The following is a 27992-nucleotide window of genomic DNA, read 5'->3' on the forward strand; positions in this document are numbered from 1 at the left end:
CTCAGCGATGATTGGCCAGCGACCATTTATTTACATATGAATGGGCGGGACATCGCTTCCTTCGCCGAAGCTTTGCTTTTTGATTGGTCTATCGTTACAGCATCGCTGTTGCTGATTGGCCAGCGTTCGGTGGGAAGCAAAATCTGGTTGGGAGCGAGTGGAGGTGGGGGGGTTTGCTGAAAGCTGCTATCCCCGTTGTATGTTATTTGACAGTCAGTGACGACTGACGGCAGTCCATCAGCTCAGGTAAACACCTTGTTAACAACCTATTTATAATGTAATGACGTGTTTTCGGTGTGATAGGTGTCATGAGGGGTCGTGTGATTGAGTCCTCCTGTGGTAACCGTTGGTGAAATCAGGATCCATTCGAGTGTGTCACTAACGGTTCAACGTTCAGTCAGATCGCTGAGATTGGAGGCACAAAAAGAGAAACGAGTAACGTCAGAAAGCGCTTTTATTCAACCATTAATGACAGTTTGGAGCATATCCAAAACCCTGATGATGATGATGATGATGATGATGAACCGCGCTGATAGCATCGACTGCTAGGCTAGCGTTTAGCCGCAGGAGATTACGTTATGGTCGGGGACAGTCAGCCAGGTGCCCTCTGCCCTGGATGCTGGAAACATGTTTCACCGTTTACCGTTTCCCACCGTACAAATACGACCAAAGGCTAAACCCTAAACGCGTATTGTTTCTCCAAATGGAAAACACTCATTTGCCACTCGTCTGAATATAAACAATAAGGCCTAACTGTATGTTTCAGGCTTCATGTGACTGTGACTGTTAGCTGGCTAAAGGTACACCACTGCGTCAAAACACCCTCTGCCGGCGTGAGTTCAACAGCCCGAGCAAAAACTCCACTTTTTAGTATTCACTGAAGAGGTTTCCCACCGGCTTTAGTGTGTTTACAACACAACCAAACAATCCTAGCCGAGGGATTTACGAGAGGTCAGTAAGGCAACACCTCTGTGGGTGCAAATGATGCGTAACTATTTTGGCTGGAGGGGAAACATGAGCTGATGTCGTCCTCTGACTTCACCTTGGTTAGTACTTTGCTAGCGGCTTATTCATTTAACTATAAGCACCCATTTGCTTGGACGTTCAGACATGTTTGTGTAAAGGTGTATGTGTAGTCAAAGTGACATTTCACAGCTTGATATAACTTCTGTGGCTGTTTGAGAAATGTTAAGTCAAATCCTTCAAATATCATTGTAGTGCATTTTGTATGCATAATCTAAACGATGGGTTCAAACACATCATTAGGCCTGGTAGCCCTACAGACTTGTTATTGTGAATCTCATGGCCCAAAGTGTGTATTGTGTTAGGTCAATACAGACGTGGTTGTGTTAGTAGTCGGCCCAGGTCTGCCCCAGGACAGTGGAGTCAACACTAGCCTCATTGTTGATGGAGAACAATGGGAGTAGGCTTGCATGGAGGGAGGCACTGCTAGGAGGCTAGAGGTTGGCTACTGTCTCATCCCCAGGGCATAACAGGCCTGTGCTCTTCTTGCAGTGTTATTACCACACACGAGGCTGAGCAGAGACAAAGAGAGATCATCTGAAGCAAAGTGTCGTGTAGCAACACACTTTGGTCAACTTTCTTAACGTAGTGTGAGGAAAGTTTTGTTACAAAAGCTGCTGGGTGAGGAGTGTTTTACAGCAACAGTAACTGTCACATCCTAAAATCCATGATTTAGACTTAGTTTGTGAACAGGACTTGCAAATGATGATGGTGGCTGTCAATACCAGCCCATCAGGGACATGTATCTGTTTCCAAACCCAGATAACTCACTTGTATTTCAACTTTCATTCACAATTACTATTAACAATAATCACCCTCTGATCACATGTGTGTAAATAGAAATATTGGAGTATTAAATGTAGTTTTAATATCCCTTTGCAAATGTTATAAATTGGTGCTGAACACAGACTAGTCAACATTATTGCTCCAGATGATCATTTGGCAGATGATAGCCTTGAAACCCAGGATGCTGGCGTGTCCCTCACACCAGCATCCTGCTCTGTGGTTTGTTTGCAACTCACTTGCTTCATGTAACATGACACCCTGTCCTCGGCCTTTCACTGATTGAATTTTATCTATACAGCAGTTTAGCCACCCTCTGATGTTAACCCATTAAGACCGGATGCAGCATTAGCAGCAACACAAACACAGACGAAAGATGCAGCTGATTGCAGCCTCTGTTGTAACTTCGTATATAGATGAGGCAATATTGGGGCATCACTGGTGTCACTGGCAGATATGTTCTGCAAATTGTTAGCAGCTATTATTCCAAAACATAGTAAAAGTTATGAGTAACCAAACCTCAGATTAGAGCTGAAACAATCATTCAGTTAATTAAGAAAAATAATAAACAACTATTTTGATAATTGATCATTTCAGCCATTTCTCAAGCAAAACAAGTCAAACATCCTCTGCTCTGTTTCTCAAATAAAATGATTTTGCTTGCTTCTGGTTTTATAATATTGTTAAGTAACTATATTTGAAGACACCACTCTTGTAAATTAGTAATTGTATTTAGTATTCAAACTAACTATTATTTTCATGATCAATAAAACTAGAACTAGACATACATGATATGTTTTTTCTTATCAAAAACAGTCAAAATGTCGATTGAATTGATCCATTCTCAGCTTGTAATTTAAAAAAAAATCTATGTTTTTCTGTGTTTTTATTAATTTTTCATTTGCAGTGTTCAACTAGAGCAGAGTAATCTGAGTACTTAGGACACAGAAAAGGAGGCCTATTTGGAGTCTATTCTATGGCTATGGTAATGTCTTTTCTCCAATAGTCTTGAAGTTTTGGCTATTACCCATGAGACGCTTGTTTGATTGTAGACTTCTTCAGGCAAATGCTGTAGCCTACTTTGTATGCTCTCAGCAAACCTGGAGTCCGTGTTGTCGGGCAGCTTGTTTTTCCCTTCTGCCTCACTTTCTGCTGTGGTCGTTGGAGTAGGAGTGGGAAATCAGCGAGCCTCGACAGGCTAAGATAGCATAGCTGTTTATTTGTTCACAGACAGTGAATGGAGCTTGTTGTCCCAGCTACTGCACATATGCCTGTGTCAGCTGAATCACTCTATACTGGCAGATGTGGGCAGGGAGGTGGTATTTAGCCGGCCTGGATGAACTTTAGGAATGATTGCTTCAGTGCAGTACCTCGATGAACAGCATCAAAGGATTCTGGTTATACTGGGCTACTTCCAGTTAAACATGTCTATAAAAAGGGGCAAGCTGGGTAGGTAAAATATTACAGTATGTAGAAGCATCTGTTTCTTCGCAGCGGCAGTGTTTATGTGAGTAAGCAAGCAAAAGTACTAAATGCAGGCAGTGCAGATACTTTTCTCTACAGCTGGTGTATGCTGGTGAATACATCTCCATTGCGACTGCAATCGGTGAAAGAAATTGTATAGAAAACTACCTCATACCCACAAACTTTTATTTTTTATTGTGCTGCCTTAAATGTTCTCCATCTAATAGAAGCGGTGTCAAGTAGACGAATTCGGACAGAAAGAAGATCATTTCATGGTGACGTGAATGGGGAGGGCTGGATGAATAAAAAGAGCGGATATCACCTGGATAGATTTTTATCTGTTATCTAGTGTGTTTGACAGAGACAAAGCCTGGCCCTGTGTCTTCAGCAGTGTGCTGCTGTCAGATGCAATAATTTGATTTGATTGTGTACTCATTTAAAGTTACTTTAATGAGGGATTTAGTATGCTTGTTACAACCAGACCGTTAAGAGTACAAACAGAGACTCGCAAGCCTTTAGCCCCAGGGCAAGGCTGTACCAACAGCTTCATATTCTGACTCTCGTTTTACAGTAGCTTGGAGCGATTTACAGTTTGTTTGTGTGCATGTGTGTCCATAGTAGCAATAAGATATTTTCTTCATAGGAGGAAAAGCTCTGTGAAGGTGATTTTGTTGGTCACAAATGGAAATGAGAAAAACTTTGATAGTCAGACATGATTTGATGATGTCAAGTTCCTACAAGTAAGGAGGCATCTCTCCATGGCTGCAGCTGAGAAGTCAGGAAGAAGATTTTCATTTCTGTACGTGTTTTTTGCATGAGTGAACAACATAGGCATGTTTTCTTAGTTTTGTAGGCTTTTTTCTCAGTAGACAGGTCGTAATAATAACATTGAACATCGGCTCTGTTTTATTCAAATGTCCATGTAAGCTTTGTTATTGTGACAGTGACCCAGCATGCCAAGAGCAGCTATCGGTGATTTTCATATTCACGCCTGTGCATGTTTTCCTACTGTGACATGTAAAAAAAGGCCTTTTGCCTATGCTTGTCTTTCTTTGTTTGCAGTGGCCGTTGATGGACCTTCCCTATGAAGAAACAGGGTTACAATGGGACAGAGTACCTCGGATCAAGAGGTCCAAGAAAACAACCCAGAGGTTGGTTTGTTTACTGTATTTGTTTGTATAATGGTGTATGCACAAGTACAATAAGTCCTACAGTCCTTTAACAGTGGTGTGCTTTTAGACGTTGGCAAAGGCAGTAACAAAAATTAATGTTAGAGAAATGGTTAAGCCTAATTTGTGCTTCCGGTTGACTTGCTTTAGACACACAAAAATACTGTAACAAATAGAACATACAATAATCTCTGAGCAGTTATAGTGTCTTGTATTAGCTAATGAGAAAAAAATACGGTTAGGTTACATGTTTAGTCACAGTTACACAACATATATTGCAGCCAGCTAGCAGACAGAACACAATAGGAGCTCATAATAACAAACCATCTGCCTTACTAACCTCAAACTCAGCATGACCCTTTCCCAACATTGGTCAGATGAATGTGGCTGGTCTTTCCCTGAACTGAACGTGACATTGGGGATTTTTCGAGCTTCCCTTTGAAATTAAGGTTTTGTGCATTATTTGTCTCTATTGCAGATTGTTAGCTTGACAGCCTAATTCAGCACACAGGCAATGCTCTCTCTCTCTTTTTCTCTTTTTCTTTGTCGAGCCAAATATTGCTTCCTTTTACTTAGAAAATCACTTAACTAAACCCAGACCATAGCCCAAAGCTGTACACAACAAAATGTCTTGAACTTGACCCAAAACCCCAATACATTGTCCAGACCTGTCAGGCTCAGTTTGGGTAATTGAACATGAGAGAGTTTCTCTGAATAGATAAAAGATTTCTAAGGGGACGCAAAAAGAAATATGATAGCTTAGTTAGAAATGTTTTTTCTGATATGTCTCAACCCATCACTTCCTCTGTCATGTGAGGACACATGAGCATCCTGTCCTCACATGTATAGCATCAAGATCATTCCTTAGTTAACACTTTCAGTTTGTCAATTTGTGGCAGCCATTGCCAGAACGCTGTAAATCGTACACTTGTATTCTTTTTCCACACTTATACTATGATTTCCAAACTGCATCGTGTTTGGTTGAAGCCTCCAGCTAAAGCACATTTCCCTGTCCACATGCTGCCTATACACTCGCCCATCTGTCAGCCCATTCAACCCGTCAATATCTCCGGTGTCCAGCTTATAGGCCTTTTACTGCCAAATAACCCTTAGCTCCTCACACACTAATCAATAACCACTGATAACAGACGTGCAATTTCATTGGCTCAGCCAGAACACACTGCAAACATGTTACTCACACACACACACACACACACACACACACACACACACACACACACACACACACCCACCCACATCTAAACACACTTACACAAGATTTCCTGGGGACTTACCCTAACCATAACCACTACTTGCCTAGAACTAACCATAACCGCTTCCTCAAGAATCTGCCTTTGTCCCCAATTTGACAAGCCGTCACCAATTAACTGGTCTTTAGTCCGAAATGTGTCCCTGGAAGGTAGCCTAAGTCAGAAATACACACACACATGGTAAAACAAACAAGCTTATCTTAGCTACAGGATCTTTCCACTCCCTCTATGACAGTCTTGCTTTGATGAGGAAATAAGAGCTCAGTTTGATGTTACTGAACTTAAGTGATAGAAGTCTCTTTAATCAAGCCAAACGGAAAAACTGCTCTGCTTTCTATGAGTAGACTTTTAGCTGTGTGTTCTTGTTCTTTCCTCAGATCCTTTCTTTCTCTGGGTTAGTTGCTTTCTGTCTCCTTCTGCTTCACTCAAAGTCCAACTATATCTCTCTGACTCACCCAAAGTCCAGCTCAATCAGTTTTCATTACATTTTGTTGTGAGCCTATGGCCCTTGTCTGTCTGTCGAGAAGCTACATCCCCTCACGGCAACAGGAGACCATATTATTGCCTATTCAAAGCCAGACTGGACTGCCCACTAGAGTAAATTAAGTGTTAGGAGGACTTCAGGCTCAGGTTATCTTGTACACTGATCTGCAGACTTTGGCCTTTTCTGATGGACTCCAGACCAAACAGAGCCTGATAGGATTTTTTTTTATCTGCTCTTGTTATTTTCAGCCTCAGATGTTCCTGCTAACATTAAGAATTAAAGGTTCATTTTGTAGGATTTAGTGGCAATGAGCTTGCAACTCCCCTTTCAAGCATATATAGGAGAAATTATGGTGGCTGGGAAAATGCAAAAGGCCCTATGTAGAGCCAATGTTTGGTTTGTCTGCTCTGGGCTACTGTAGAAACATGGTGGTTCAACAAGGTAGAAGAGGACCTCCTCTCTCTGTAGATATAAAGTTCTCCTTCTAAAGTAACAAAAACACAACAATTTTAATTTCAGATTATTATACACTAATGAAAACATATTTTATTATATTCCATGTTTGCAAGTAGATCTTCCTAAAGCTTACATAGTGGACCTTTTAATTAAATTTAGTGTTATGACCTGCATTCTCTCGAGCTATTATAGCAAAACAAAGTTTATCTTGGCCACACAGTCTGTACACTCCCTGCAGTCACAGTTTTTCTAATTCAAACTTCATTCATCACCTGAGCTGTGCTGCATTGTCCAGATCTGCTTTACAGTGTGCAGTTTGTAGCCTGCGAATCAACCACTGTACATAGGAAGCAGAGCAAGGAAGCGCTGACTGGTGCACACTGTTATTAATAGAGTAAAAATTAGAAGTTACAGCACATTGTTACACATTAAGGCACAAGCATGAAGAAGGGCAGATGTTACATCTTCATTCCCTTTCACTCTCCCTTCCTTGGCACTGATAGCCAGACATTCCTGTCTCTGGGGCAAATCCCTTATTCCCACATTCCATTACACTTCACTAAAACTGAACCCTTCAGGCCCGGGTTCACACACTGTTTGACTTTCTATATACTGTAGAAGATAGCAGCCACCAGGTACAGTACAAAGCAGCAAGCATGCTGCCTGTAGAGGTTTCAGTTGTTTCTTTGTATTAATTATTTATCTGTATTTATCTGTTACTTTAGGACGGGTTTAACAACTTTAAGTCATTTGTGGAGGAGGAACTACAGACACGCATGGTGAGTTTCATTGAGATACAGTGTTGTTTTCCTATTGCATTCATTTGCTGTTGGATCACCCCTTGCAGGAAGCTGTATTACTACCATACTTGTTTCAATATGGGAAGAGTAAGACAGAAAATGAGAAAATAAAGCTTTTACATGAAAAGCTGAAGTACTTTTAAGCAAACATCCAAGTTCTGCAGCCATTACAAACCATTACATTTTGTCAATATGCAACCTTTAATCCTGTACAAACCCTATCTTGTTCTTTCCTCTTCAGATGGTGGGGATGGTGATTGGTGCGGGCTTCTCCATAGTCCTCATCGCCATCCTCATCTTCTTCATCTTGCGGAGGATTAAGCTTCGAAGTCAGTAATTTCTGAGATCTCACCAGTGCACTGAGAACATGTAATGATATGCATGCTTCGTGAGATCTTGTATGTATTTGTACGGTAATTTGTCTTTCGTTATGTTTCGCAGACATAGAAGCTCAAGAGGCGCCCAAGTACCGCTTTCGCAAGAGAGACAAAGTCATGTTCTATGGGCGAAAGATCATGCGCAAAGTGAGTGTGTGTGTGTGGCTGACAGAAAATGAATCAACAGCCAGTATGCAAATCAGTCTTCTAGTTATCATGTGCTGGCTCTGACTTACAGTGAGTCACATGGCATTCCTATACCACAACAGCAATATCATGAGAGTACTAACATGTTTCCAAACAGGTCTCCCAGTCTACCTCTTCTCTGGTGGGAACATCATCCTCCTCTCGGCCACGTCTAAAGAAGAAGCAGAAGATGCTCAACATTGCCAAAAAGTACATCAGAATTTCACTCTTACTAACACAAAGGCTTCTAACACTGTGATGACCTGCTCATTGTTTCTGGTTCACACTCTTTACGTCTCTTCATCTTATCCCACTGTCCTTTCTGCTGTGCAGGATCCTGCGCTTTAAAAAGGAGGTGCCCACCCTGCAGGCCAAGGAGCCCCCTCCATCAGTGCTAGAGGCTGACCTCACCGAGTTTGATGTGGCCAACTCCCACCTCCCCTCTGAGGTGCTCTATATGCTCAAAAACGTCCGGTAGGTTGATCTACTTTGTCACATCTGTCTAATGGTGTCTGTTGTAAAAAAAAAAACAGTCCTCTAAAGGTCTAAACATGTTGGTACATTTGATTTGCATTAGCACCTACTGTGACACACAGACATGCCTTTGAGATGACATGATTCTGTTGCCTAGCAATCTGTGCTCATAAAGCTCAGTTAATACTTTTCCATGTGACTAACACAGATTTTTCTTTGAATGTATAAACCCGGAAATATTCACACCTGTACACACCCGTTTTGCATGTATGTACACAAACCTCCTAATGTCTCTGATCTTCACTGCAGAGTGCTGGGTCACTTTGAGAAGCCCCTCTTCCTAGAGCTGTGCAAACACATGGTGTTTGTGCAGTTCCAACAAGGGGAGTACGTCTTCAGGCCAGGCCAGCCTGACAGCAGCATCTACGTGGTTCAGGATGGAAAACTAGAATTGTGCCTTACTGGAGCGGTATGTATGCCCACTTATCCTAATGACCTGTGAATTTCAGGCATATAACAGTTGTGTTTGTGTGAGAATTATATGGTCTTAAGTCTGCAGCAGCAAAATCATATAGTAGCAAACCGACTAAGGGGCTTAACCATGGTTTTGCTCTGGCTTTAACAACGTATTATCATATATTAGCATTTGACTTGGATAATCTCATGATGGATCTGGGGGAACGTTAGCAAAAGTTGTTCTCCTCATGTCTATAATTTTAAGTATCATACACCTAGCTAGTCTTAAATGGGACATTTGCCCTGATAGAGATTTCAATCTAGACATTAGAATAGAATGAACACAAGTTGCTTGATGTGTACACATATTCATCTGTTATTCCTGTCTTTTAGGATGGCAAAGAAAGTGTGGTGAAGGAGGTTTACCCAGGAGACAGTGTCCACAGCCTCCTCAGCATCCTGGATGTCATCACAGTAGGTCACACCCACTTCTTTTACACACAAACAAGGGTGTGTCACACCTGTCACACCTGTGTGTACACACACACACACACACACACACACTTTGTTACTCCTCATGTCATTCACAAGCTGACTTACCTAACATTTGCCACTGACAGACAAGTGACTCATACATTGATTTTTTAGTTGTAATTCAGTAAACATCATGTATTAAACTGGATTAAACTATGATGTCATTGTCTATCTTAAATGAAGACAGAACGATAATTCTAATTTTCTTTTGGATTACAAAAAACCTCACTATAAGAATTGTCCTGAAAAAGCAACCTCTCACATTAGAGCTTCTCAAGATATAAAAAAAATGTTTGAAGTATTCTGTGTCTCTATATCTATACCTCTATATTTTTGTGTTCAGGGCCACCAGAAGCCTTACAGAACGGTGTCAGCACGGGCTGCAGAGGTTTCCACTGTTCTCCGTTTACCTGTAGAAGCCTTCCTCTCTATATTTGAGAAGTACCCTGAGAGTCTTGTGCGGGTAGTACAGGTATATATACATGTACATACATGTTTTGCTCTCATTAAATTTAAATGGTTTTGATAGTCATCAGTTTGCACATGTTATGTTGAATGACTAATTTCCTGCTGTATCTGTTCAGATTATCATGGTTCGTCTCCAGAGAGTAACAGTCCTCGCCCTGCACAACTATCTGGGGCTCACAAATGAGCTTTTCAGCCATGTAAGTTTCTCACACACACACACACACAGACACACACACACACACACACACACAGTACACCAGACAGTCCCATGCAAACATCTGTGGGTTATGTGGTTTGGCATTAATCAGGAATTCTGCATCATTAGCTCAGTACACATGCTGCTTTTATTATGATATGAGTCTCTAAAGGTTGATGTTGTGTCTCTATTTCCACTCTTCCGCCTCACACAAACACACACACACACACAAATGAACACATACTTCGTGCAACATACCAATTGCGCTTGTCCTATAGGAAATGCAGCCATCGCGTCTGCCACCACCGTCTCCCCATCCGACCCGCACTAGTCCCATCCGTCATGGCAAGCGCTTCGGCAGCCTGACAGTGCCCGAGGAGCACCGGGAAGCTGCCATTAAGGGTGAAGCTATAGGTAAGGAGAAATAAACTCAAAAGACTGTGATAATTGAATGTTGTTTGTACATGATTAACTCTGTGTTGGTGTTAGTTTTGTGTTTGGTTGCTTGTTAAATTCTTCTTCTGTGTTTACTCTGTGTACAGGAGGGGAACAAGGCAAAGATGGAGCGACAGTGCCAACTCTTAGCAGGACCATCTCTATGCCTGTAGACATCGCTGGTAAGGGACTTCTCTCCTGTTGACAGAGATAATGTTTTCTTAATGTTTGTTACTCTTAACAATGAACAGGCTGTGGTTTAACTGTGCAGTGTGCGTTTTAGAGAAAACACTGCTTCGGAAAAGAGTCAGAGTGGAAAGATTATTTGTTGAATTATCTGATGATGACACCACAACAGGGTTTGGGACACATACTTTAAAATTACCTCACTCAGCTCTTTTGATGTCATGTCATGCCAGTCACCGTGAAAACATTTTATTCCAGTTATGCAGCTATTATCTTTACTTTCTTTTGGGCATGTATGAACAGTTATTACCCTCACTCTAGCTGCTTGGTCTCTGTCCTCTTTCAAATGAAACATAGTTTAGTTAGAAAAGTGAATCTATCTCAACCATCTGCAGGTAATGGCACATTAACAGCAAGAGATTTATAGCTATGAAGACACAGATGTTGACACCCGGTAGCCAGCTGTGAAGTCATGCTTTGAATGCCTGGCTTGATAGAATGAAGTGAGGTCAAACTGCTGCTTTGCTGCTTACTTATACTCACTAACATCTTTATTACAATAAAATACAGACAGGGTCATCATGCTAAACATAGCTGAAGTTACAGAGATTTGAGCTAGTTGCTTTTAGGTGGAAAATTGATACACTTTTAGCCTCTTGCCTCCTTTGGGCTATTGAGCTTTTCATTTGTTCTCTTCAAACATAATGCATGTTTTTCACGTTACAAAATTTGAATGCTGATTAAACTATCTACATTTTGTCTGTGCAGGTATACAGAAAAGTCTGAGATCAGACTTTGACATGGCGTACGAAAGGGGACGGATCTCAGTCTCTGCAGAGGATGGAAACACTCCTCCTACTTTTACTCGGGTCAGTACAGCGCACACTTCTGAGACACACATGAGATGGGGTTTACTTAATTGACAGAAAACAGGGGAGCTGCATCAGCAGTCACTGTGGTGGAGTTGTGAGAACAAAGACGTTCACAATGGGGCATGAATACACAACAACAGTTATAAAGTAATCCAAGTGCACAGTGCAATAGTTATTGGAAATCTGTCTATAGTAACTCTTTGTTCTTTACTCTCTGTTGTGATATTAAATTCATATTTTTCCATAATGGGATGTTTGTTGTTCAGTAGCTACGTACTGTATGTGATTTTATTTGACACACTCTGGCACTAGTATTAATTCATCTTTTTGTTAATGTCATATTTTTGGGAGCCTCGTCAAGCATTTTCTTGTATGTGGATATTACAGTCTGTGTCCCAGGACCAGCGGGAGAGGAGGGTGACAGTAGATGAAGTTCCCTCAGGGATTTATCTGTATCCAGAGGAAGAGTCAGGAGTGGACAATATTTTCACACCTGTATCCAACCGATCCAGTGCAGCTCTGTTTGAGGAAGCTCAAAAAGAGATCCTCAAACTCATGAAGATTGAGGTTTGTTTCATTTTTTTATGATTGCTGATACTATATATACACAACCACAGACACTACCTTAAAACAACCTGAAGTGGATTAATTTTTAGCTTTGTAACTAAATCCATCGGGTTTCTATTTGGGCACTTCCCAAAATCAAACACAGATGCTCAATACAGTTTCCTGGTGTTTAGATCAAGAAAAATGTTTCTTTCAAATCTGTGATCAGTGGCATCTGTGTATAAAGAACAAAACGCATTTGTTACACTGGTTACAAAACCTAGAATTATAATACCAAATGGCGACAAAATAATAAGTCATAATTTTAAGTATTTTACGTTGACTCATTCAGCTTTGAAATTACAAAACAAGTAATGTGTCAGCCTAAAATCACTGATCTTGTTTGCTGCAACGATAGTACTAATATGTTTTTTCATACAATCATATACATGTTTTGCTCTGTTTACAGCTGAAGCAGTCAATCTAAACATTAGGCTCTAAACATGCAGTGCTCTACCAATAATGCTATATACTGTAGGACCAAATTAAGAAATGAGAAAAGGCTCATTACATTGTTCTTTTCTACATGAATAAGCACATTGTCGCAAATGACCCCAGAGCATCTGCTGACCGATTATGATGCCAAAAGAGGGTCAGTTAGCAAAGAAGCTGCATCCAGTCTATAAATGAAGGGAGGGAGGGCTGCAGTGTCAAGCCAATCACTTAAATGCTGAGACATGAGTGATTATACACACACACAGCAAGAATATGCAGACTAAATAAGTTAAACTGAACTGGACACTAGTAACTGTAACACATTGCTCTGATCATTTTGAAATAGTGAATGCTTTTGTCCTACATCTATGCAGATCAAACGCTAATGCACATTTCAGCCCGAGACTACATCTGGTAGGAAGTTGTATACATGTGTTTGATGGTGGTGAGTCCTCTCTGTGTGCCTCAGAGTAACACCTAATATTTCAAAACATCATGTTGGCGTAACTAGAACAAAGGACAAATGTTGAAAAAAATGTTGCAGAATCATCTGCAGCTTGAACAAAGTAGGATGAAGACCTTTCATCCACATTGTTCCTTCACTTAGACTCACTCTTTCATCACTGCTTGACTTGACCTTTTTCCTTTTTTTTGTCTTTCTTCTTAAATCCAGGACCCATCCTTGTTAAATGGGAGAGTGACTCTGCACCATGCAAAAGCTGGAGCTGTCTTAGCCAGACAGGGAGACCAGGTACTTAACACAAGACATACCGGGTCCCTTCTTTTCTTAAAGCCTATAATAGATTTATCTGCCTTCCTTTAGCTGTATACTGCCCTACAAAGGCAAAGTGCTGTAACTACAGGAAGCAGTGAAAAGTGAAGGAAGTTTTCAGACAGCCTGGGAAACTAAGAGACAAAAAAATGATCATTTTCAGGATGATTATTTTACCCCCAAAAACCATTGCTATAAAACCTACATAGTACCTCATAATCCTTATCCTTACAAATCTTATCTACAAATTCAACAGTTCATCAACAACAGCTGGGGAAAATAAGTAAATTTAGTTTTAGCTACATTTAACCATGGCTACCCCAGAAGCTAGCTTTCACTTGTTGTACTGTAGTACTCTTTGCTTTAGCCGATAGCTGGTAAACTACCTGCAGCCCAGACTGCACTTTCTTCTTTTTCTTTTTTTTTGTAGTTAGTGAAAGCTTGAAAAGCTGTTTTCATGGAAAATAATGTTAATGTATACATTTTCTATTTTATCTTATGTTAGTTTTATATGTAGTTACTGTCTTTGTAGGGAAGTAGTAGTAGTAGTAGTAGTAGTAGTAGTAGTAGTAAATTAAAAGTAATGAGATATAGTAACTGAGTCGGTGCAACAAAATTTTCAGATTATACACATAATAAATATAATTAAAACATTTTTTTCTCCTTCCCTGATTCTGTTTTCTCGATCTCTTCCTCTTTTCCCTCGGTTAGGATGTGAGTCTGCACTTTGTCCTGTCTGGTTGTCTGCATGTCTACCAACGGATGATTAACAAGCAAGAGGCCGTCTGCTTGTTTGTGACCCACCCTGGGGAGATGGTGGGCCAGCTCGCTGTGCTCACTGGAGAGCCCCTCATCTTCACCATCAAGGCCATCCGGGACTGTACTTACCTCAAGATCTCAAAGTCGGATTTCTACGAGTGAGTCGTTCATCTTTTTTTTTTTACAGTCCACTTTCAGCAGGCATACTACAAGTCTAATATCATTTATGTGCTGTCATTAATAAAGCAACAATGTCTCATCATATTACAGCTACAGATTACTGCAAGTTTGAATTACAAATGAAAGCTTTTTATACAGACTTTTTGATCTTCCATAATTGCTTGAACCATTAAGTTTTACCTTAAAACATCTGCTTACTAGCAGCTTGCTCAAATCTGTGTTTGTGCTGTGTAATGCCCCCTGCAGGATCATGAGGGAGCAGCCCAGCGTGGTTCTCAGTGCTGCACACACAGTGGCAATCCGCATGTCCCCTTTTGTCAGACAGATGGACTTTGCTATCGACTGGATGGCTGTGGAGGCTGGCAGAGCCCTTTACAGGTATTCTACTTTAGCCTTTTCTTGGATAAACAGACACATATTTTGCTTCTTTGTGTAAATTGTACTCGGGTCATAGCCCTGTTTTGATGCCACATCTTTGTAAATTTACTCTGTATATTAATTTACAGTTTATTTGTAATGGCTACTGTAATATTTCTATTTTTACCTCTTCACATATACAGACAGGATGACCAATCAGACTGCACCTACATTGTTCTAAATGGACGCCTGCGTTCAGTCATCCGCAAGACAAATGGCAAGAAAGAACTAGTTGGGGAATATGGCAGAGGAGACCTCATTGGAGTGGTGAGACCAAAACTCTTTACCCTCAGTCAGAGTTTCATTATGTCTGTGTGTAAAAGCTATCTAAATATAATATGAAGGTAAATAATGAAGCTAAAAGTGGCATTATGTCGATGTCTTGATGAGCTGCAACACATGCAATGTGAAACATTTTAAGTGAAATGACATCCAGTCATCATGAAATAAAATCTTGATCATAATTTACATGGTTTTTAGACCTCTTGGAGTCTCATCTAATGTTCTTGTCTTATACTTTAGGTGGAGGCCTTAACCAGACAGCCAAGGGCCACCACCGTCCACGCTGTGAGAGACACAGAGCTGGTCAAACTGCCTGAGGGAACGCTCAACAACATCAAAAGACGATATCCCCAGGTCAGTTACTTCATCTTGATCTGACTGTGCTTGAGCTAACAGCTGAAATGGTGCTGACGCTTGATGTCTGTTTAGGTGGTGACGCGGTTGATCCACTTGTTAGGACAGAAGATTCTGGGGAACCTCCAGCAGGGTCGTGGGCCTTTCTCAGGTAATGTGATGACAATGAGCCTTTCATAGACATAGACATATACTCCCTTTCTGTGTCTTTGTCAAACCCGATGCATTTAACCTACAGTATGCTCCATTTCCACACTGTGATCCTGTCCTCCAGGTTCAGCCCTGAGTCTGCCCACCATGACAACCAGTGCTGATGTCACCAACCCCGCCAGCAACCTCTCCACTGTGGCTGTCCTGCCTGTATGTGATGAGGTGCCAATCAACGCGTTCAACCTGGAGCTCAGCCATGCCCTCAGTGCCATCGGTAGACCCGCACATTTTTCATTTGTCCACAACAGCCATTTTTGGGATTGTTGGATTTCTGTTTAGTTCCTGGTTGTACCAGACGTAATGTATACATTACAGTATGTCAAAATGAATCAGATTAGAATACTATTTTTTGTATTCAGACATTTTACACTGCCTCTGTTTGACACTTGCAGGGCCCACTCTGCTATTAACTAGTGAGATAATCAGAGAGCGACTGGGTGCGTCTGCTTTGGACAGGTCAGTCTGACAATCACAAAAACATCGCGTCATCCTCTTCATTGTTCAACATTGCTGTCATTTCTACACACTGTATCTCCCGGTTTATTCTTCCTGTCATCATAGCCTTTTTTCTGTTACATATTTGTGTGTATCTTACATTAACACTGTCTCTTTTCTTTCCTCTAAACCCATGTTAGTGTTTTGGTAACTTAAAACTCTGTTCCATATCCTCATCCCTGTTTTTTATCCCCTTTATCCACCAGTATCCACGAGTATCGTCTGTCTGGCTGGCTGGCCCAGCAGGAGGACATCAATCGAATTGTCCTGTACCAAACTGACAACAGCATGACCCCGTGGACTCAGCGCTGCATCCGCCAGGCTGACTGCATCCTCATCGTTGGCCTGGGGGACCAGGAGCCCAGCCTGGGGGAGGTATGTGTGTGTGAGATTAAAAAGGGAGGGGGAGAAAATCTACGGTAACACTTTCAAAATATAAATAATTATGTGAACTATTTTTGTCTCTTTTCTAACTGTTGTTTCCCAACTTCTCTTCCCTCCAGTTGGAGCAGATGCTGGAGAACACAGCAGTTCGGGCTTTGAAGCAGCTGGTCCTCCTGCACAAAGAGGACGGGCCAGGCCCCTCCAGGACAGTCGAGTGGCTCAATATGCGCAGCTGGTGCTCCGGGCATCTGCACCTCAAGTGTCCCCGCAGGGTCTTCTCCAGACGCAGCCCGAGCAAATTAGTACGGAGCCAACTTTACTGTCATTTCCAGCTGTTTTTATGAAATTATTCTTATGTATACTCCATATTTCATGGTATGCTATACTATCTAGAATCGGGTGACCTGCTAATGATGTGTATCTTCCATGTTTGTGCAGAGGGAGGTATACGAGAAGGTGTTTGAGAAAACAGCAGACAGACACAGTGATTTCTCTCGGCTGGCCCGAGTCTTGACTGGAAACAGCATCGCCCTGGTGTTGGGAGGAGGTGGAGCCAGGTGAGCAAGGCTGAGCCGCAATATCAGTACAGACATGCAGAGAAGTGTTTTGTAATATTAACAATAGAGTCTACCCATCTGACAGATCTATTATGTGTCATCAGATCTTTTGTATTATCAAAATATAGTTATCACCCGAAAATGTGTTACTGTAACACTTGTACCTTTTTCCTAAACCTAAATCCTGTCAAACATGTTCACTTTCCCTCGTGCAGAGGCTGCTCTCATGTTGGTGTGATTAAAGCTATGGAGGAAGCAGGGATTCCTATTGACATAGTGGGTGGGACCTCAATCGGCTCATTTATCGGTGCACTGTACGCTGAGGAGAGGAGTGCTGTCAGGACCAAACAGAGAGCCAGAGAGTGGTCCAAGGTGCAGCAACACATCTCATATATTCAGTCATTTCTGTCTTATGTCTAAGGAGACATACACGCTCAGGGTTAACTTACCCAGCAGCCTTTAATTCAACTTATTCGCACTTACTTTTCTGTATTAAAAGGTGAATGCCTAGTACCTGACGAAATAGACTTACATCTGATTTCTCTGTATTTTGTCGTTCAACAGGCAATGAACTCAGTATTTAAAACAGTCCTGGACCTGACCTATCCCATCACCTCTATGTTCTCTGGTTCTGCCTTCAACACCAGCATCTATAAAGTTTTCCAGGACAGACAAGCTGAGGTGAGGGATTGTAGGGTGCAAAATCTTGCATTTTCCACTGCAGCAAGGGGGTCATCTTTTTTTAATCACTGAGAAAACAACAATACGATCTTTGACACTAAAATACTGTGTGTGTGTGTGTGTGTGTGTGTGTTTGTGTGTGTTTGTGTGTGTTTGTGTGTCCGTGTGTGTCCGTGTGTGTCCGTGTGTGTCCGTGTGTGTGTGTGTCCGTCCTCAGGACCTGTGGCTGCCATACTTCAACGTCACCACTGACATCACAGCCTCAGCCATGCGTGTTCACCAAGATGGTAAGTGACAGCTGAGCTGACTGCAGAGATGGCCATCCATCATATTATTACTGTGATTGGCTAAATGTATTTTAAAGCCTTAGACAAGCTTGAGACAGTATTTTTTACACATTGCAGTACTTTTAAAGTAGTTTTTAATAGATTTTAGATTAGCACAGAAAAACGCAAACACACACATATACATTCATAACCATGCACATCGAAGGGCATGATTAATTGCTTAAGTCTTTCTCAACATTTAACACAAGTTAATCAATAACACTGCTCTGAGTGACAGAGAACTAATTTGTGAAATTGGCATTGTCATCAATTCGTGTTTCAAAAGCAATTAAAACAGTGAGGAATGCTTGCAGCAGTCTGTCAGAAATCAAACGGCACAGTCACTAAAGCTATTATTTTTTTAAATGAATACATTCACTAGTTGCACTCACTCAATTTCAGAAGTGACTTCAGGCACTGTAGCATTGTTTTTAATCCTTTGTACAACAAATATTATATTACTAGTATACTATAATACTTGGGCGACTTTAGGTTGAACCGTTTTATAAGTCAGGTAGGAGACATTGCAAGTCTCCTTTAGGAGTATGCCAGTTCCTCACAACAAGAAGTAAACGTGTTAAAACTAATACAATTGAATGGATATAATCCGATAACATGAGACTCAGAGAACACTGTTTGTAAGCTGAAACCATTTACATCACATTATAGACAAAATGTAAGCAAGACTATGTTAGGCTGTGGCCAGTCTGCATACATAACAGCCATCAGAGTAGTCATCAAATGCATTGCCTCATTTTTTTAGTCCTACTGTTTTGCTTCTATGAACATGCCAGTTTCAGTCTGGTTTTGGAGTAAGCCGCATGTCCGAGGAGTTGGAAAGCAATTTGACTCGAGATATACAGGAAAACACTAGATGTTTTTGTGCTTGTGTCTGTGTTAGCTGATATTAAGGTAAATGTGATCTGTTTGACTTGAAAAATGCACCATCACTAACATTAGCTCAGTAGATGTAGTCTGAAAGAACGCCCAACCAACCCCACAAATCCAGTGTGTCGTCCAGCCATTTTCTATGTCATGTAGCTTTTCAGCTTTCACTGTAACATAGTACAGTGTTGTGTGTCGATCAAAGAATTGCTAGTTTCATTGCAAAATAAATGTTTAAATGTTTACATTATAATTCAGGCTGATTACTGGATTTGAGGGTTTGCAGGGAAACACTGAATGTTTGCATCTTGGCATGTGTATGAACTAACAGCTGGAGCAAAGCCTCTCTCTCTTTCATTGTTCCATCATCTGTCTCTCTTACTTTACTGCACTAGTTTTCTTTCTTTCTTTCTTTCTTTCTTTCTTTCTTTCTTTCTTTCTTTCTTTCGTCTTTTCCTTTTTCTTTCTTTCTTTTTTCTTTCTTTTGTAATTTCTTTCTTTCGTCCTTCTTTTCTTTCATCCTTTTTCTTTCTTTCTTTCTTTCTTTCTTTCTTTCTTTCTTTCTTTCTTTCTTTCTTTTTTCTTTCTTTCTTTCTTTCTTTTGTAACACCCATCCTCATCCTTCTTAACTTCCTTCTTGTCATACGCTACATTTATAAAGCTGTAGCTTTTTCATCATTTTTTGTCCATCACATTTGTATCTAAAACTTCCAGACTATGCCCTATGTATATATTATACATATATGTGTGTGTGTGTGTATCTCCCTTAGGCCTTTTTGTACATAGAAAGACATCACAGAGCTGCCCATATGTAGGTTTCGCCATAGGCACAATAACCTGTGTAGTTGCTGACCCCAAATTACTGATTCCCCTCCCATGTCCATGTCAACATGTAGGATCCAGAACACTCCACCTTGCTTTTCGCCCCTTGCTCTTTAATGACGACCCATGTTGCTTCTCTCACTACTTTAACTCCATTCTGTACTTTCTGTAGTTTTTATTATTTTATCTGTAGTTTTAGTTATTGTGCTTTTGTCAAACATTGCGAGGGTAGCATCTTTCTGAATATGTCACTTTTCCAGCCATTGAAAAAAAGTGATTGTAGTATCAAGGGTTTGCATTACATCCTTTGATTTTATCCAGTGAGACAAACTATTAAGGCTGAAACACAATCACAGATTTTTCATTCTACAGTTTGGAAAATTTATTTTAAGGCTCAGCAGCATTTCTCTCTCTCTTACTCTCACTTTCTGTCTGTCTCTTTCTCTGCTTGTCCTCCGCCCACCTTGCTTATGGGTTCAGACATCTAACAACGCTAATACTTTTTTTTTTTTATATGCTCAACAAACACATCAAACAAACCTTGCATCATCTGTTTTTAGGTTTTAAATCTAATTACACACATCTGCTGTCCTTCATCCAACACATTCATTGTCAGTTATATCACATACTGGTTTTAATGGCCTCACTTGTGCTTATATTTTGGTTTCTTGTAATAATGTGAACAAAGTCTATTAAACTTACTTAATTAGCCATTGTTTGATTTAATTGGCCGTAGAGTAGTTCTTTAGTATGCTTTTATTTGAAATTGGACGGATTTGCATTTGGTTAGAAACTCTAGGCATGAGTAAATAATTTTGATGACATTGTATTCCCCTTCCTCTCTGTCTTGCTCCTAGCAGCTTCTTGCACTCTCCTTTTCCATGTTGCGGACATTTCTTTCCCTTCATTTCTTTTCAGCTCTCTATCTCTCTCTCTCTCTCTCTCTCTCTCTCTCTCTCTCTCTTTATCCATCTTTGATGTGGAGTCCGGCCCATATTTGATCTGTTCCTCCTTCTCCATCTCCATTTCCCGACAGGTTGTGTCTGGCGCTATGTTAGAGCCAGCGCCTCCTACACTCCCTATTTACCTCCCCTGTGCGACCCCAAGGATGGCCACTTGCTTGTGGATGGTTGCTATGTTAACAATGTCCCAGGTCAGATTTTAAACACCCGCTCACCAAAACCTCCTCCCCCATCCCTAAATCATCAGTCAACCCACTCGGCTACCGTCCTGTCCCGTCCCTCCCAAGTTCTCACTTTGTAACTAACCCCACATGGACCAGGTGGGCACTGGGAGCCCATGGTTTGGAAGGAAAGATTAAATCCACTATTAGAATTGATCCAATTAGTGCCTCATCTTTCACTGAATAACGGCTAGTAGGATATATCTGGGGTCATTCTCTCTAATTGGCTTTTTGTTTCATGTACACAACACACATTCTCCATTTGGCTTGACATCAATCGCTGACCTCAACATTTTTGGGATATGAGAGTTTTGCCCACGCATGTCTGGATATCTATGGGTCATTGAGAGATGCATGATTCCTTTTTTTTTATATATCTTTAAACTTCTGGATATGGCTTTATGCACCACTGTACTTGCTTTATATCTATTTAAAAAAAGCTTGGCCAACATAAATCAAACTTTGGATTTAGCTGGATTTTCAGTGTGAGATCTGGTAGAGGCATTACTGCGTGTTTTGATGAAAGGGAAGCTGATAGTGGTAAAGGTGACACTTCTGCCTGACCGGAGATTGTAAAGGGCTGCACCATGTCAACATCACATCTGTCTGTTGTTGTGGATCATTGTGTGTTTCGGTGGCTCTAAGTGTGTCTGTTGTTTTGGACTGAACTGCAGCTTGTTTCCCGTGAGGAGGTCCATGTGAGACTGCTTCTGTTTCATTTCAATCACGTCTATCTACAGGAATACGTTCAGTCTCTTCCACACAGCACCTGTCCTCTCCCCCTGGCTTTGCTTGCTTCTATGTGCATGCCAGTCTTAAACATTGTAAGCCAATCTATATATTTCTTATGAAAAAATATATATAGATGGCATGTATTACCTTTTTTATTTATCTATTTATTTTGAATTATTCAAGAGTATGTGTTCTGGATCCTGCTGTTGCCCATTTTAGCTCCTGTACAAACGGAATAAAGCCATTAGGTTACAATAAATCTAGAGTGAACAAATGGAAAGCTGTATGTGGTAGTAATTCCTCTAAAATCATATTTCAGTGAGATAATACTGCCTCAGTATTCACATATACCCCACGCACAGTGGCACCCCTCGCTTTTCTCTGTGGTGCTCCTTATCCTTCCAACCCATGCAGCACCCGGCCTGCTCCTGCCTCCTGCTGGCACTGAGCTGAACTGGGCAGGCTGGGTGCTTCCCTGCCATGTTCACGGTGAAGAATCTCCAAACGTTGCCACAACATCAGCCGCAGCTCCTTTTCTAACATGAAGACATTTAAAGTAGGTCCAATTTTTCAATATTCTCAACTACTTCTCCTCAGATTATGATTGGTTTCAGCTTGAATAGAAATACAAAGCATCACATTCACAAGGCCGTATGCTAAAAGGCTGTTGTTGGGACACCGTTTGGAGATCCAAAAAGCCTTGGTGCTCTGTGATGGTTGCCATTTACTTTTTTACCTTACGCACAAGTCACACAGGGTCTCTGTGCAAGGTAATGAGGTTTGCAGTGGTGTACAACAGAGTCTAAAGGTGGGCAGAACCACAGTCCTAGCCTTTGTTGGGGTCGGTTACCTTCCTTTTTCCGACCCCCCCTCTGGTGTTTGGACTGTGGTCTGTGTCGACACTAACCTGAAACGTATAGCAAAAATTATTGAGATGTTATCCCCCCTTCCTCCTCCCTCCTTCCCTCCCTGGTGTGTCAGGCTCTCTGTGGCGCTATGTGCGAGCGAGCATGACCCTCTCTGGGTATCTGCCGCCTCTCTGCGACCCCAAAGATGGCAACTTGCTAATGGACGGTGGCTACATCAACAACCTGCCAGGCAAGTAGAGGTGGTACTCTTCCCCTACCCAATCCCACCTCCACCCCCATCAACACACTCAATGTCCACCAAACTCCTGTTCCGCAAAGGAGGAGGGAGATGGAGTGAGGCATGGGGATGATTATTATCAGGGGTTTTAATCAAGTTGTTTATGCAGCTGGGTAAGTATAAACATGAGTTTGTCCTAATGTTGATGGAGGGAAGTCCAGTTGTAGTGGAAGAGTGTGCTGAGTTTTCCCCATCTGAATATTGAGCTGGTACAAACTATTAAATCTGCTTTGAGTCTTAATCAACCACATTTCTAAACATTTACAAGTTCATTGAGCAAACAATCTTTATCAGACCCTGAAATATTTTCTATGTTACTAGATGGGGAAAAGTCAACATTGGTTGTTGTGGATTGAACTGTATATAATGTAAAGGTTTCACAAACTAAAAGTACCACATTGAATGGAGGGGTTGTGGTATTTGTCTGTCAAACAGCCTGGTGCCAGAAAAGGCGTAGAATAAAAATGGGGTAGGGATTACCACCAGTATGAAATTTGGGATTTTCAAGTTTGTTAAAACACATTGCATGATTTTGCAATTTCTTTAACGCCATACGACACCAGTCTGCTTTGAGATTCAAGTCTGGTTCCCCTCAATGTCAAAATGAACACGTTTCTGCAGGGCTGGGCGATAATTTTAAGCTTACAGAGTTTCATACTGTGGTGATATGATCATATCTTATCATTCTGTTTAAAACAAAATTAGTCATTGAAGCTTTTGTTTTGGCCGCATACTTAATACAGGAAAATATCTTTCTTCATATTGTGATAATAATCTCAACCATATTGCCCAGCCTTTCATTCTTTGTTCATTATACTGAAGTTTAAAATCGGTATTCACTTCTATTTCAGCTTATGGAAAAACAAGTGGAATAGAGCTGTTTTTTTGTCTGCGAACCGTTAAATACATCCTCATTACCTGAAACCATTTTAAAGGACCAGTGTGTAGGATTTAGTGGCAACAAAGTAGTGTGGTAGCTGCTTGCAACCCCCTTGCCTCATTCTTACCTATAGTAGGTGCAAAACGTGAAAAACACAACGCCAGTGTTTTGTTTGTCCGTTCTGAGCTACTGTAGGAACGTGGTGGTTCAACGTTGTGAACATTTTTTTTATTTTGAGGTGACATTTCTGCCATAATCATTAAAATTAGAGCCCACTAAATTTTACACCCTGGTCCCTTTAAAATGCACCAGACAAAATGTACACATTGCTGTAACGTTTACTGGGTAAGACATGAACTGTTTATTTTTTATTTCATTATGGTGCGCAGATAAAAACTGCCCTGAGTCCGTCTCTGTGTAGTTCTAAAGAAAGAAATGCATTGTGCTGATGAAAATAGCCATATTTCACAAAGCTCTGCAGTGAGTTATTGTACTTTGCATGGGAATCATGTTCCATTATCTCCCAAGTGGTGCTCATTCCCAAGTGATGAGGTTTGTGAAATATAGTTCTTTCTGGGCTCAAAGATTGATCCAACTTGTAAAATCAACATCCCTTATTTCTGACTGTTGTTTCTCTGCTTTCTCCCTGAAGAGTTTGTGCTCCATCAGCTGCATTTATAGTTGTTCTTGGCACACTGGATCAGTGCTTTGGGCTCGTGGGATGTCGTCCTGTTTCTGTCTTTGAATAGGCTCATACCACAAAAATGCTCACTTCCCCAACGCTCCTTTTTAACAAAAGCAATTTAATGAGATAGGTCATGACCTCAGGCCCTGTGCTCGCTGGCCATGAAATTATACATTTTCCTCTTTTATTTTAAACTTGCAGTGTTTTCTGTTACTAATTGGCCATAAATGCTCTAGATCGTGTCCAACAACTTAAAAACTGATGTTTTTGTGGTGTAAGTCTATTTTCAAATTGTGGCTCCTGAAGTGAAGGACTGACTGACAGACTGATGTGATCCTGATACAACCTTAATAACTAAATTAATTGTCTTACAATCTCTGCTGCTGGATTTTGTCGTGCTGTGTTTGTACGTCTCTGCGTGAATGCTGGTGTACACGTTACACGTCCAACAGCGGACATTGCAAGAAACATGGGCGCCAGAACAGTCATTGCCATCGACGTGGGTAGCCAAGATGAGACCGACCTCTGTAACTATGGCGACTGCCTGTCTGGCTGGTGGTTGCTGTGGAAACGGATAAATCCCTGGGCAGAGAAAGTAAAGGTACAGTACAGGTTGGCAGCACAAAACACTGGTAGCTATTGGTGACTCATCTTAAAACTTTGACTTCCAGTCAATATGAAGCAGAGAAGATTTTTCTCAAAATATTGAATTGTGGCAGTGTTCTTACACCAGTCTCTCTCTCTCCCACAGGTGCCAGACATGGCAGAGATCCAGTCTCGCTTGGCCTATGTGTCATGTGTGCGGCAGTTAGAGGTGGTGAAGAAGAGTGCCTATTGTGAATACATCAGACCACCCATCGACCGCTTCAAGACCATGGACTTTGGCAAGTTTGACGAGATCTATGTAAGTATTGTCTGTTTTTATTTATTTGTGGATATCAGGCATTTGTTAACTTTACAAAATAATTGACACCTTGATTAGACACAGATCAATCATTCATTTCAGTCAGGCCACAACTAGATGAAGCATGGCAAATATTCCTTCTTATTCCTGATAGATTTCATTGTAACACATACTTCTACTGTTAACATTGTGATTACCCAGACAGAGACCAAACAATTGCCCACTTAGGTATTTTGTATTCTAATACAAACTGCTGCCGTGCCTTCAATTTGAGCTGCAAGCTTTGGCTCTGCTCCTGTTGTTTCTGTCCTATTTAGCTGAATAATCCACCTGATATTCACCAAATACAAACCAGCGGCACAAGTCTCTGAAATACAGTCTTGTGCCCGTCGGTCCTTTGGACATTTTGTTTATCTGTATGAATTTATGCTTGTCAGTAAACACTCAAATCAATCTTCTCAGTTAAGCCAGTGTTGATCTGTGTAGACAATATTTTTATTCTATTTTCTTTATTTAACGTTGTATTTGTATTTAAATTATTTCAGGATGTGGGCTTCCAGCATGGCAAGTTGGTGTTTACAGGCTGGGCCCGAGGTGACATTATCGAGAACATGCTGAAGGACCACCGTTCAGCCGATTACAACGACAGCAAGATAACTGATGTGAGCACACACCATAAATGATATTTAATATGGTTTATGTATAACTACATATGCTGTATGTTCACCATTAAAGTCATTCTATCAATAAATAATGATTTCTTGTCTCGCAGTCCTGCACGTGTACAGGAGCTGACTTCACTGACCTTGCAGAGATTGTATCGAGGATAGAGCCAGTCCAAAGCTACGTAGCTGCAGAAGGTGAAGGTTCACTTGCAAATTCTCTTTTAATCTTGAAATAATTCCTTTTACCGTGCTTAAAATATTTTTTACACAGTTTGCACAGTCTTTGTTGTAGCGGTCTGCTCCTTTTGAGATGTACTACAGTTGTCCTTCAAGATCATGTCAGATTGAATCAGTGTAATAAATTAGCGGGTCATAGCTTTCACCTGACCTGTTTTATTTAAATACAGTAGATGTCCCTGATATTTTATGGGTGCTAGCTAAGCCTGGTGGGTCACTCATGCAATAATTTATCTTCCATTCAGCAGAGGAGTCAGACTGTCTGACAGAGTACGAGGAAGATGGGATGGACACTGTGAGAGAGGAGGAGGGGGAGGAAGAGGAAGAGGAAGCAGAGGACCCTGAGGACCACTCCCCTGGAGAGTGGGGCCAGAATGGAGTCTTTCAGACTGTAAGCATAAACAGTAACACAAATTATGTGTGGGGCGGGGGGTCTTACGAAAGGAAAAAGGGCCATGATAATCAAAACGTTTTATCCAAGTCTGTTTCATATCTTGTAGACAGAGATGACATTTTGGCACTTATTTGGGAATCCTTAGATTTCAGCTGTAGTGAACAGGTAAAAAACAACACTCTCTCTTGTGCTCTGCAGGATGAGGAGAAATCTGTGAGACAACGCAGGAAACTCACCAGTGACACCTCCGAAGTCTCTGACTGCTGACAGAGGGCCACAGAGGAGTAGAAGGAGTTTAAATAAGAACAAGGGCCAAATTATGGTTCCATAAACTGTCGAGACTAAAGACTTGGCCGCCACACTCAGCTCCTGCAACTTCTGAAACACTGAAATACTGTTTTTGTTTTTTCCGGGTGAAATCACCGTTCATCCTCTACAGTATGTTGTTGAACCTTCTTTGCATCAAGTGGCTTCCTCCTTGCTCTCACACTGGCTACATCGTCAAAAATGAATATGTGTGGCCTAAAATAAGAACGGTCTTTCAAGATTCTACCCTGCCCAGCTGTTGTCTCGTCATTTTCACACCAAACTGACCCGTTGCCAGAATCCCTGCCTGCCAACTCCCAAACCTGCCAAAACCGGGGCTCACCCAGTAAGATACACAAGAAAACAGGAAGACTTTAAACTTCAAAATCATTCTCCTGTTTTTTTTTTTTTTTTAGTTTCAAGTTGCCAGAAGGACCCTGCCTACATGTCCCATCTATGTCTCTAAAATCTTTGTGTATGTCTCTAATGTCTTATGCATCTTTATTGTACTCCATTATTGATGTTTTGACGTATTTCATGGCCCACTCATTTCTTGCATGCACTCGTTCGAATGAGTGCGTATGTGTTGCCTGTGTTAGGGTGACTGTTTGGAACCGACGTGCAAAGTTGTGATTTGTGAAATTGTAGCAGGACATGGAGGAGAAAAGAAAGAAATACATACAATAGAGCTGTAACTATAGGTGTCAAGCCGGGAGTCACATAGGGGAAGCCGTAGGAGGAATACATGTTCATGTAGACACCAAAGTAGATTTTATGTTTTAATGAAGACAGCTGGACCAGTGTTAAGAAGCAGAATGAGAATGGATTAAAATTAGGAGTCATTTAAAGACAAAGACACATTAATTATGTTGTAGAAAGTTTTGAAAAGTGCATTTAAGAAAATAAAATTAATAGATCAAAGTGTGTAGACAAAAAAAAGAAAAAGAAATGGACCAGTGAGTTAAGTGTTATTTTAATTTAATTTATTTAAAATTCATCCACAATAGAGTGAGCTTGATGCGCTGTAGGTAGACTAAACCAAGGATGACGAAAATGTGTAA

At 41.0% G+C, this 27992-nt stretch overlaps 1 protein-coding gene across 4 annotated transcripts; it reads left to right on the forward strand.

Annotated features, from left to right (window-relative positions):
• The first annotated feature begins 111 nt into the window (after positions 1-111).
• pnpla6 (patatin-like phospholipase domain containing 6) lies at positions 112-27992 on the forward strand. 4 transcript variants are annotated; one of them, XM_027282772.1, is made up of 36 exons: positions 112-246; positions 4333-4421; positions 7376-7429; positions 7692-7779; positions 7892-7974; positions 8132-8223; positions 8347-8487; positions 8797-8956; positions 9337-9417; positions 9821-9949; positions 10062-10142; positions 10420-10555; positions 10684-10758; positions 11531-11631; positions 12022-12201; positions 13349-13426; positions 14159-14364; positions 14633-14764; positions 14947-15070; positions 15326-15439; positions 15515-15590; positions 15714-15863; positions 16042-16105; positions 16351-16519; positions 16648-16830; positions 16967-17085; positions 17301-17457; positions 17650-17766; positions 17984-18053; positions 20836-20952; positions 24878-25026; positions 25177-25329; positions 25875-25991; positions 26102-26189; positions 26477-26622; positions 26824-27992. In XM_027282772.1, exons 2-36 carry the CDS (start codon positions 4374-4376, stop codon positions 26890-26892), a joined length of 4047 nt encoding a protein of 1348 aa, XP_027138573.1. In that variant the 5' UTR covers positions 112-246; positions 4333-4373; the 3' UTR covers positions 26893-27992. The 4 variants fall into 4 exon arrangements, with proteins under 4 accessions (XP_027138573.1, XP_027138572.1, XP_027138574.1 ...); XM_027282771.1 differs by lacking the exon at positions 20836-20952 and adding an exon at positions 22696-22812; XM_027282773.1 differs by lacking the exon at positions 20836-20952 and adding an exon at positions 22696-22812 and having other exon boundaries at positions 26480-26622.

The sequence above is a fragment of the Larimichthys crocea genome, chromosome X, assembly GCF_000972845.2.
Source record: "Larimichthys crocea isolate SSNF chromosome X, L_crocea_2.0, whole genome shotgun sequence".
In the NCBI taxonomy this organism is placed as follows: domain Eukaryota; kingdom Metazoa; phylum Chordata; class Actinopteri; family Sciaenidae; genus Larimichthys; species Larimichthys crocea.

Bases quoted from the DNA above. Each gene is read 5' to 3' on its own strand.
- pnpla6 (XM_027282772.1), top strand. From the start codon at position 4,374: ATGGGACAGAGTACCTCGGATCAAGAGGTCCAAGAAAACAACCCAGAG. The intron at 9,950-10,061 runs GTATATATACAT...GTATCTGTTCAG, and splicing joins GTCTTGTGCGGGTAGTACAG to ATTATCATGGTTCGTCTCCA. The intron at 16,106-16,350 runs GTCAGTCTGACA...TTTATCCACCAG, and splicing joins GGTGCGTCTGCTTTGGACAG to TATCCACGAGTATCGTCTGT.